Source organism: Diaporthe citri (genome assembly GCF_014595645.1).
Source record: "Diaporthe citri strain NFHF-8-4 chromosome Unknown scaffold_6, whole genome shotgun sequence".
Lineage (NCBI taxonomy): Eukaryota > Fungi > Ascomycota > Sordariomycetes > Diaporthales > Diaporthaceae > Diaporthe > Diaporthe citri.
In genome coordinates, this window is record NW_025064851.1 from 3,864,049 (window position 1) to 3,875,017 (window position 10,969).

The window sequence follows — 10,969 nt, forward strand, 5'->3', positions numbered from 1 at the left end:
TCTTAGATGCGGGCGGGCAGTGATTTCGGTGTTGGAGGTGGCTCATGATTCTTGAAAAAAGCAACCGTCAGCAAAGCATAGGAATTTGAGGTAGAGAGTGCTTAACCATCGATAGACTGGGGGAGAGCACACTCGAGTTGAAGGCGGTCAATGGTCTACATTCTTGGCTTAGCGCAGCTCGGGAAAGAAGGTATACAGGAACGACATGATGAGCATCAAAGACTGGATGGACGGTAGATAACGTGAACACGGGACGACGACCAAAACCTTGGTGGTCGCACTAGAACATAACCTAAATAGCATGGAGACTTCCATTTCAACAAGAGCATCTCGACCGACGCCACATTACCTGTACAAGTGCATTATTAGGTTCGGAACTTGACCGAGAGGCGGCTCAAAGCAGGCGACGCTCTCCTAGACATTCCGCATGTGACAGCTGGAACGAGTCACGGAGGTGAGACAAGGCGTCTGTAGAGTTGATCGAAGAACCGAGGTCCCAGCCTGGATCGGGCCAGGCGTGCATAGTAAGGAGGCTCAAGAGCGGCCAGGGGTTGTACCGAAGTAAAAGCTATGACGACAGACCCTCGTATCACATGTCACGCTGGCCTGAGTAAGGGAACAGGGCTCTATCTGTTCGACGAGCATGCATCACTTGGAGCGGATGCAATTGACTGCGAAGAAAAAGCCCAGTGACTAACCAGGCCCCTTTGAATTTTTCTGGGCGATTAAGCTGGTAAGCAGCAATGGACAAAGTTGCAGCTGGCCGATGAAATAGGGCTCTTGGTTCCACGGCATTCAGACGTCAACGTCAACGTCGGTTCACCCCACCAGAGCTGCATGACGATGATTCAACGTTCCCCAGGTCCCCGGCAGTAAGGAGCAGCCGCCCTATCAGGCCCAATGCCATTCTTGGATGCCACATCAACCCCTAGCGATGCGGGGGGAGGAGCTGGGGGTCTGACCTACCGAATTCCCAGCGTGCTGTTTTCGGCAACTCGGCCAATGGCCGCGTGCTCAGCGCTCCCTTTCAGCCGAGACAAGTGTAAGCCGAGAGAGCAACCACCACTTGGTCTGCACGGGAAGGGCCAAGGAGGCAAGCAAGTACCTTGTTTACCGCCACAGCTTTGCCTGGAATGCAAGTACACACACACTCTCACTCATACGCTCACACACATATACACATAACACGGGAGTTGACCGAGCACTGGCGGCACCCAGGGTGTCCGGGGGGGGGGGTGGGAGGTGATCAACGGGATGGGATTCCTCTTCGCCATAGCCGCTTGGCCGAACCCTCCCGATGAACCGATGTACTAATAAATAAAACGCCCGCCTCTCAGCCGTGGCATGGCTTGCTTGATCGACTGTAGTTTCATATCATATGACGGCGGTAGGACCTTGTCTGTTCATCCTTAGCTTTGTGCCTCTCCTCGCTTCCTTCTCCCCCCCCTTTGCACGACTCTCGTGACGATACCAAGAGACATATACCTTTACTAGTATATCTCCTCCCTCTGTCTTCGCCAACTCTCTATAAACAACTATACTGAGCTGTAGTATTGTCTTTCTGCTGCAATAGACCACGGCACATAAACAGAAATACACACATCATGGCGGCCAACAACATGGTAAACCCTCCGGTGGACCTCAAGACCGAGGACGAGATCTTCGCGAAGGAGGTCGAGGAGGTGAAGAGATGGTGGAGTGAGTCGAGGTGGAGGAACACCAAGCGGCCCTTCACGGCCGAGCAGATCGTCTCCAAGAGGGGCAACCTCAAGATCGACTACCCGAGCAACGCACAATCAAAGAAGCTGTGGGATATCCTCGAGGGGAGGTTCAAGGTAAGTCATTGGCTTCCCTCCTCCATCGTGGGCCTTCTTCAGACATTTGTGCTAGAAGAGGCCGTGGATTGAGAAAAGAGAGGCTCACAACACTGTGCAGAACCGAGATGCGAGCTACACCTACGGCTGCTTGGAACCCACAATGGTCACACAGATGGCCAAATACCTCGACACCGTCTATGTCTCTGGGTGGCAGTCGTCCTCAACAGCGTCCGCCTCGGATGAGCCCGGTCCAGATCTGGCTGATTACCCCTACGTGAGTCCTTGGCCCCCTCTGGTTTACCTTGAATGGCCCAGCAATGGCAACTCCGTGCTTACCAGTGTTGGACAGACCACCGTCCCGAACAAGGTCTCGCACCTGTTCATGGCACAGCTCTTCCACGACCGAAAGCAGCGACAGGAGCGCCTGACGACACCCAAAGAGCAGCGCGCCAACGTCGCAAACATCGACTACCTGCGCCCCATCATCGCGGACGCGGACACAGGCCACGGCGGCTTGACGGCGGTGATGAAGCTGACGAAGCTGTTCATTGAGAAGGGCGCCGCGGGCATCCACATCGAGGACCAGGCACCCGGCACCAAGAAGTGTGGTCACATGGCCGGCAAGGTGCTGGTGCCCATCAGCGAGCACATCAACCGCCTGGTTGCCATCCGGGCGCAGGCGGACATTATGGGTGAGTCTACGAACACCAAGGGTAATACAGGATCGGAGCGGAGAGACTGACCCGGCTGGCCTCACCACAGGCTCCAACCTCCTCGCCATCGCGCGAACCGACGCCGAGGCGGCGACGCTCATCTCGACGACCATCGACCCCCGCGACCACGCCTTCATCCTCGGCACGACCAACCCGAACCTGCAGCCTCTCAACGACCTGATGCTGGCGGCCGAGCAGGCGGGCAAAATTGGCGACCAGCTGCAGGCGATCGAGGACCAGTGGCTCGCGCAGGCCGGGCTGAAGCGGTTCGACGAGGCCGTCGTCGAGGCCATCAACAAGGGCACGCACGTCGACAAGCAGGGCGCCGCGGCCAAGTACCTCAAGGAGTCCAAGGGCAAGTCGCTGGCCGAGGCGCGGGCGCTCGCCCGCGGCATCACGGGCGTCGAGGTCTTCTTCGACTGGGACGCGCCGCGCACGCGCGAGGGCTACTACCGCCTCAAGGGCGGCTGCGACTGCGCCATCAACAGGGCCATCGCCTACGCCCCCTACTGCGACGCCATCTGGATGGAGAGCAAGCTGCCTGACTACAAGCAGGCCGAGGAGTTTGCCAAGGGCGTGCATGCTGTCTGGCCTGATCAGAAGTGAGTCATCATCATCCCTCGAGTCACAATCGCCTCTCCAATTCCTTCAGTCTTTGTGTACCTTCTTATATGTACCCACTGCGTACCTCTCGTTGGACCACCGCTGACAACCCACCAACACAGGCTCGCATACAACCTCTCCCCCTCCTTCAACTGGAAGACGGCGATGCCGCGCGCGGAGCAGGAGACGTACATCCGGCGGCTGGCGACCCTGGGCTACTGCTGGCAGTTCATCACGCTGGCGGGCCTGCACACGACGGCGCTCATCAGCGACCGGTTCGCGCGGGCGTACAGCCAGGTCGGGATGCGCGCGTACGGCGAGCTGGTGCAGGAGCCGGAGATGGAGCAGGGCGTCGACGTCGTCAAGCACCAGAAGTGGAGCGGCGCCACCTACGTCGACGAGCTGCAGAAGATGGTCACGGGCGGCGTCAGCAGCACCGCCGCCATGGGCAAGGGCGTGACTGAGGACCAGTTCCACTGAAGGACTTTTGTGATCCGGGCTTTGTTGTATATACCAGATGTGCTTGTTGGTGGGGCGAAATGGCAATCTTGTTTTGAAGTAACTGCGATCTTTTTGTGACATGCCATTACGATCCATTTCCTTGTAGGTCGGGTAGCAACAATGCAATTGAGAGAAAGGTTGAAGTGTTGCCATCTCAAAGACCGGCTACTCAACCTCGTTACCCGCATGTAATACTACCTCCTGTCCATTGAGGTGAAAAGCAGATTGCGGCTAGGGATCGAGACGTAAAAGCTCGAAAGGCACCACAGTAACCACGCCGGCCAACCCATTGTCTGTCTTCGGAAGGGCAGCCAAGCTCGAGAATTCACGGCCTGCGCTCCGGATGTCTGGCAAAATCGAGCGGAGATAGTTCCACATGGTGCTTGGCACTACCGCGACAATCTCATTGCTTCCACTGAACAGATACGGCGTGACATCGGGGACGGGGCTGGCATAGTCCAGGGGAGGAAGTCGAGCGCCGTTGATGTAGACGGTGATGGCATCCAAGACGGACGGGAATCCGATGTACGCCCCCAGGGACGTATCGTTTGTAAAGCCGGTGGCTGAGTCCGGTGGCCATGTGAAGTTTGTGTTATAGTACCCCACTCCGGAAGCGTTTGTTGCCTCAGGGATGTCGTTCCACGAGACCAGGTCGGTGAGCTCATGCGTCGTGTTAGTCTTGACGGCGGTGATGGACGCGCCGCTGAAGTTGGCGGGGGCCTCCCAGTGCTCCAGCTCCAGGGTCCATGGCTTCAGGTCGAATGAGGCCGGCGCCTGGCTGGTGTGCTGAACTTCCTCACCAGTTGACAAGGTGATGATGTATGTTGGATCTGAGGACGCGGCGATGTGAAGCGCAACGCCTTTGTCTTCTGCGGAGAGCCCAATGACATTTGAGGAAAGTTCTGTAACATGGAATTCTGGGACTGGTATTCCCTCGATGGGGTGTTGGGCAAATACAATGATCTTCGTCTGGTTTCCAAAGAGATCGAGTGGAATCATGGTCACAGAGCCGTTGGTTTGGTAGTTCAAAACGGGTTCACGAGCTCCCGTCCACGCATCAAGGAAGTAAGGTGTGCCGGTGGACTGGGCCACAAGAAGTCCAGATGCCTGAACAGTGTCGCCGAATATATAGGCGTAGCTCAAGCCATTCGATGTGTCCTCCCGACATGTCGTATACCACGTGCCGTTAGTCTGTACTCCGACTCGTGGCTTGAGGTCCAGTGAGTCAAGTTTCTGGGACGGCTCACCCTCGGCAGCATGATGTACATTCACGTGGCTCAGAAACTCAGCCAGTAAATCATTGAAAGCCTGGTCACCAGGATCTGTTATGTTCTGAGTAGGATGGTGTCCCGGAGCGGAGCCCACCACAATGATCGGTAGTCCGTCGTTTGCGAAATTCCTCAGCTGGACCAGAGAGGCCTGTGTGAGGTTCTGAGAACCAAGCATGACTAAAGCTTGGAACATTGCATCTTCAGGTGCGAGCACGCCATTGTCGACATATGCCTGTGGCAAGTTGAAGTTGTCGGGTGATAGACACGCATACGACCATCCTGCGCCGTGTCAACTGGTTTCGTTTTCCTCAAGCACCACTGATGGATTGGGATAGTACAGACCTCCAGAAATTAGATCATTGGGTTTATACATTGTCCCCATATTCGGATCAGTGGCAGGTTGTTTGTTGTAGAATGCGATGTCAGTTCGCGGGATTCCTTTCTGCTGAATGTGTTGGATCCTTGCTATGTAGTCTAACGCTGCTTGGAGGCCATTGTCCCAGCCGGGCCGCTTCGGAGAGTATAGATCGGACACATAGTAGATGAATGCAGTGTATCCCGGCCAGGTCGTCTGTGGGTAATTGCCAGTGTATGATTGTCCGTGGATGACAAACTGGTTCATGCCCCCCGAGACGGCACGGTTCATAGCGAAGAGTAATTCCGGGATAGTGAAGCTGTAAGCACGGCCGAAGACGGCACCGAGCTCATTTGAGAGGACATCCTTCCTAGCCAAGTTTGCTGCTCCCGAAAATTGACGATACCCACCTACATTGTCGTGCCATTGGAGGCTCTCGCTTTCAGGTGCGTCAACGTAGGGCATTGATGCTTCCATGTCCATTGGCAAGTTGTAAGAAGGTTGGGAAGATAGTCTCACGCCTAGACTCTGAAGCCATTCTGACAAAGTGGTCAGGTACTCCTGATGCCCTGCTGCCAGAGCTGCGCGATAGTCATTGACATAAGCCTGCCCGTGACCTGGCGTGTCCAAGGTACACCGGGTGCTACCACGAGAGTCGTTTTGAATGTTTATGTTGTTGTTCCCGAACATGGTGAGAGGGAGATATGTTCTGAGGTCGTAGCCAAACATTTTTTTGAACCTTGTGGGCAACGAGCGAGTCCAAGAAACGTTGGAGCGTATTTCCATGCTGTCTTCCCAGCCTCGGAGAACACTTGTGTCAGCCAAGTCTTTTCGCGCCAGACTTGAGATTCAACATACCATAGTTTCCAACTTCCCGCAAGAGATCCTTGACATTGTCCGTCAGTAGGTGATCTTCCCGGAATGCTTGCACTGCCTTGGCACCCTGGGCGCTGAAGTGGTCAACAACATATGACCCATTATCCCAGATGGTGGCAGTCGTATTGGACGCAAAATGAACGTTCTGATTGTGGGAGAGTTTCTGGTAAAAGAAGAACAGCTCTTGCTCATGCCCATCGGGCAAGGCTTTAGGGGCATCCGAAGATACCCTGCCGTCGTCGGAGATCTTTGAAGTGATGTCTGTTAAGGATCCATTCTGTAAGACGATGTCCTCGTACGTCACAATCGTTGCACCCAGTGCCCCAGTCACGTTGAACGAGACGTTCGTTCGGGATGTAACGATTGCGGAGACAGCGGCCAGGGCCACGAGTTCTCCATTCAACCAGCCTGGAATAATTTCATTGAAAATGTCTCCTTCAGCAATCGTTTGTCTGGTCGAAATCTGCATGAAAAGCACAAATGATTAGCCAGTCTGGCCCAACCTTCTGGACTTGAGCAATTACCAAGTCCCATTGCAGACCCTCGTCATCAGGGTGAGCCGGTATGCCTTGTCCCTGATTTGGACCCAGTGAAAAGTCCATTACCAGGCCGGCCTCTTTGTGGCCCTCCAAGGCTGACGGGAATAATCCAAGATGAGCCGGAGTACCAAAACCGTAAGTAGACCAGTTGACTCCTTCTGGGGGCCCCCCAAGCTCGCCTCCATAGTTGTAGAATGGCAAGAACTCTATACCACCAGCACCAATGGCCCCAGCAGATTTGATGTCCGCGCTCACTGTTTCGGCATCGACACTGGCATCTGGAAGCCAGTATCTAAACCTCGGGCGCTGTTGAGAAGGTGTGCTGAGGAAGTCATCCACGATGTTGGTATAACTTGACCGCGGACTTGCTTGGCAAACAAAAGTAATCAGGGCAAAGATGCTGGCGATCGGGAAAAGCGAAGGCATGTTCAAGGTTCAGCCGATGCAGGCTCGCGAAAGGTACTAGTCACCTGTGTCGCCTTTTTCCAAAGAAATACGTCGATGTTTATGACACATGTGGTGATAAGGCCTGTCATCGCTTGATAAGTTCGAAGTTGGAACTAGGGACATGGACACATGTGTTGACATATACCTATTTGTGTGCGGGCTCGCATACCCGCCTCGTTTCCCTGGGAGTTGCGATCAACAGGCTTCAGTCACACAGTCTCATCCAGCTAAATGACCAATATCTGCTGTACTCGGTGTCTGCGTATTGGAGCCCAGTACGAGTACGACGTATTTCGTATTGTCAACTCGGTATAATGCGGAACGAACCCCTCAAGTCGGCCCGGTTGCTGATGCATTAGAGCAGGTATCGCACTACCATTGATTGAGGGGTTCGGGAGGCTTTCACGAATATGTCTTCAGGTCTCGTTGAAGTGGCTATTCAGGTCTCTCAGCGACTGATGCTGCTCAATTCCATCGCTTCCATAACGGACGTCTCAAAAAAAATATTGTAAAATATCACCGAAAAGTAGATGATGACTGGAATTGGATGAAGCATGTGCGAAGATCTTGCAGAGAAGTACAATGCGTTGTTCTAAACACCATAATTTCAAAGGGAAGTGAATGTTAATTTGACATAATCGGACGTTAGCGTACTGGACAATCGGTGTCAGACCAATTTCACCAGAAGTATGCATCCAGGGGCTTGCCGTCGGGTCAAGCAATTTGACATGCGAAGGAGCTTGTGTGACAATCCAATATCGAGGCCTCCGTGGACCGCCCTAAGCGGTTCCATGCCATTCACGAACAATAATGTTGCCTACAATGTTTCCGCGGCTCGTTGCAAAATCTCAACCACTTGTGATCTGAAAGCCTGTTGCAGCTTTAAATCCTCCTTAGTGTCGACCTCGATATTAAAATTGTCGTTAAGGCATGTCAAGACCACATTCTTGTATCTCTCCCCCATTTTGTTCCCAAGCCGCTTCTCTGCGTGTTTTACCAGATGTTTCTTGATGTCGTCGGGGTCGGTTAGCTGGACGGATTGACAGGGCCTTACCCATTTGACCAGCTGAAGTTGAGATACAAACTTTGCCAGCTTTAGCGCCAACCAAAATCTTGAACCCAAGGAGGGTGGGGCCAGGTCGCTCGATCGAAGGATATCCAGCATGCTTGTTGGCGAGGGCTCCAGGGACTCGGGAACACTGAAGACAAAGGCAACTGGGTTCTCGTGTGTTGACTTGATCCATCCCTGACAGGGAGGAGTTCTGAACACAGCTCCCTTACGCTGATGAAGCAGCCTGGCCAATTGATCGACGAGGTCATTGGTCCTGTTGTCCATCTCAACCGGTATAGATGATTGAGGTGCATAGGAACGACGTTCTATGAGAATGGCGGGTTTGCGGTGGGGAAGAATGCTGAAACTTCCGTCTCTAATGGGTTCAGTCATGGATATTAAGCCATGTAGTTCTGGATCGTCGATTTCGAGACTATGAGGCGGTGCTTGAGACTGGCTGACCGCAATTTGTAGTCCTGCGTCTACATCGAAGCCTAATGTTCGAGAATTGGCGTCATCCTGCAGTCTATTCAAGTGCTGCATGTTGACACCGATGGAAGTTCCCAAACACCACAGTTTGATGCTCTCATGGATTCTGCCATTCAGGTCCGTGAAATCGTGTAATATCTGCTCAACCCGCTTCTTGTCCCGAAGTGACCACCAGAGCTTGTGGAAGGAGCTCGGCCGACGCAACGAGACCTCTGAGGACGTAGGTGACAAGGTGGACTCGCCAGATCTTGTCGTCAGGTTCGAAATTCTGGAATTAAGGCCTGATCGCGTGTCCATGGCTTTATATGAACCTTCTTGACGGCGTTGTAGAAGTCGGTAGGCTTGATTCAAGACGTCCCTGGCTTGTTCAAGAAACTGGTGGATCTCATCACGCACATCCGCATCGAATTGTTCAAACAATGTGCGCCTCTATATATCTGGGAAACATGATTAGCTAGCTCAGACATTCCAGGAGATGATTCTGTTCCGTGATGCTTTTTCTCGTAAGTAGATCAATGATGACTCACCGAAGAAGCCTCAAACAATAGCATGTGAAGAGCTCTGGTCCTATTGTTCTCATCCTGGATTTTGTAAACTAATATCGAGGAGTCCTGAGCGTCATGGTCAGTTTCCGTTGTGAAGACCCGTCAGAGACCACTGTGTTTCTCAATACTCAGAGGATCCATGCCGAGGTATCGCAAGTGAATGATGTAGGCGGATTCCTCAGTACTAAGAGATTGATAAGTATAACAGATGAGATTGGAGGGGACTAGGACATGGAAGATATGAAAACCGAAGTACCATGAGAAATTCGGGCTCAAACTTTCAAGGACACTAGCTGTGTGAGGGGGTGCGAAGGGTGCGGCATTCGGGGCATTCTTTGCTCATGGTGAGATGCAGGTCATGGGTGCATGGAAGTTGGGCGACCTGCATGTCTGCGTGGCGCGGGTCTGCAGCTCCTTCCAGAATCAGGACTCGGGGGCGTTTTAATGCAGTGATACCACAACCACCCAAGCGCGTCGGTATTCTGGTATTTCCAGGCTTTGCTTTGGCTTCTATGTGAATTTGACGAGATAAAGTTGGACGATCTGGATCTAAAGCCGAGAAGAAAGATGTCATATTTTTCTCCCATGATAACCCCGAATCCAACGACGACGAACTTTTCGAGATTCCTTCATGAAATATGCTTGTTGTTTCCCCATTACTACAATCTGTATCACAACCTCAGTGCTCGGTGCTCAGGTGGCTGGGAGGTTATTGGTTATCTGGGAACTGCTGTGAGAGCGGGGAGAACAAATGGTTTGGTTACCCGATCCTTTGCGTTACCACCAGATATAGGGGGTTACTGCACGTTATTTACTTTTGCTCAGTGAACCAGCACGACACCTGTCTCTGATTTTGCTTTGGGTCATGTGAACCTGGTGAACCTGGATTGTTTCGCTGGGAACCAAACAATCTCGCTCTTCCTTCGAATCTTGCATCAGCCCAATGGACACTCCGGTGACTTCTGTAGCAACAAGTCTGGGCTGGCAAACACACATTTCCCGAACTTCCGTGGGCAGCTTGAGCTGTGCAGCATTCTCTGATCAGCAAAGCCGCCTGGTCAACGGCCTCGAGGATGTTATTCGAGCAGTGAGATCCCTAAACCTTCCTCATTTTCGTTATGAAGACCTCGTTAGGCAGCGCGACTTGGGCGAGGGTGAAACATATCGCGTAGAAGAATGTAGGTCCCGAGACAACGTCGTTGCGATAAAGCACCTGAAGGTAAACAGCGACAGCTCCGAGCAGGCCAAATTCGGCAGCAGGCTGCGAGCGGTCGTTTTGGAGATCCAAGTCATGAGACATCCACCTCTCGAAGCCCATCCAAACCTTCCTTCAGTTTTCGGATATGGTTGGAAGACACTCGATAACAGCATATTGCCATTCATTGTGGTTGAGTATGCTGGTCTGGGAACATTCAGGGAATACATCAAGAATTTCAGACTTCGACCGGAAAGCCATCTCAGAGATATCGAAGTCTTGCTTGGTGACGTCGTATCGGGACTCTCTGCTCTCCACAGTTGTGGTATAGTGCATGGCGACGTCAAGCTGGACAATGTCTTGGTCCTTCCATCTAGAGATAACCCAGCAATGGCACTTGCTAAAATCGCTGATTTTGGCCATGCAGTCGTATTAAACGACGTCCCTAGTACGGATAGCACTGGGCAACTGCGATACTACGGGACTACGATGTGAGTGGAAAATCTGACCAACTGATTGGTCTTTTCACATGGAACGTGTACTAATTGGCACTTAGCTACAACGCAC

The 10,969-nt window shown here is 52.8% G+C and overlaps 3 protein-coding genes across 3 annotated transcripts; 1 reads left to right on the top strand and 2 right to left on the bottom strand.

Annotated features, from left to right (window-relative positions):
- Positions 1 to 1,604: 1,604 nt before the first annotated feature.
- On the top strand, positions 1,605 to 3,613 carry INS49_013012 (uncharacterized protein; the record flags this gene model as incomplete). The annotated part of the gene is made up of 5 exons (XM_043173714.1): positions 1,605 to 1,835; positions 1,936 to 2,091; positions 2,167 to 2,509; positions 2,580 to 3,132; positions 3,256 to 3,613. 5 exons carry the CDS (start codon positions 1,605 to 1,607, stop codon positions 3,611 to 3,613), a joined length of 1,641 nt encoding a protein of 546 aa, XP_043023011.1.
- A 252-nt stretch (positions 3,614 to 3,865) lies between these two features.
- INS49_013013 (uncharacterized protein) lies at positions 3,866 to 7,101 on the bottom strand (the record flags this gene model as incomplete). The annotated part of the gene is made up of 4 exons (XM_043173715.1): positions 3,866 to 5,184; positions 5,248 to 6,060; positions 6,119 to 6,599; positions 6,661 to 7,101. 4 exons carry the CDS (start codon positions 7,099 to 7,101, stop codon positions 3,866 to 3,868), a joined length of 3,054 nt encoding a protein of 1,017 aa, XP_043023012.1.
- A 3,202-nt stretch (positions 7,102 to 10,303) lies between these two features.
- On the bottom strand, positions 10,304 to 10,738 carry INS49_013014 (uncharacterized protein; the record flags this gene model as incomplete). The annotated part of the gene is made up of 2 exons (XM_043173716.1): positions 10,304 to 10,531; positions 10,631 to 10,738. The coding sequence occupies 2 exons, from the start codon at positions 10,736 to 10,738 to the stop codon at positions 10,304 to 10,306; spliced, it is 336 nt and encodes a 111-aa protein (XP_043023013.1).
- Positions 10,739 to 10,969: the final 231 nt, after the last annotated feature.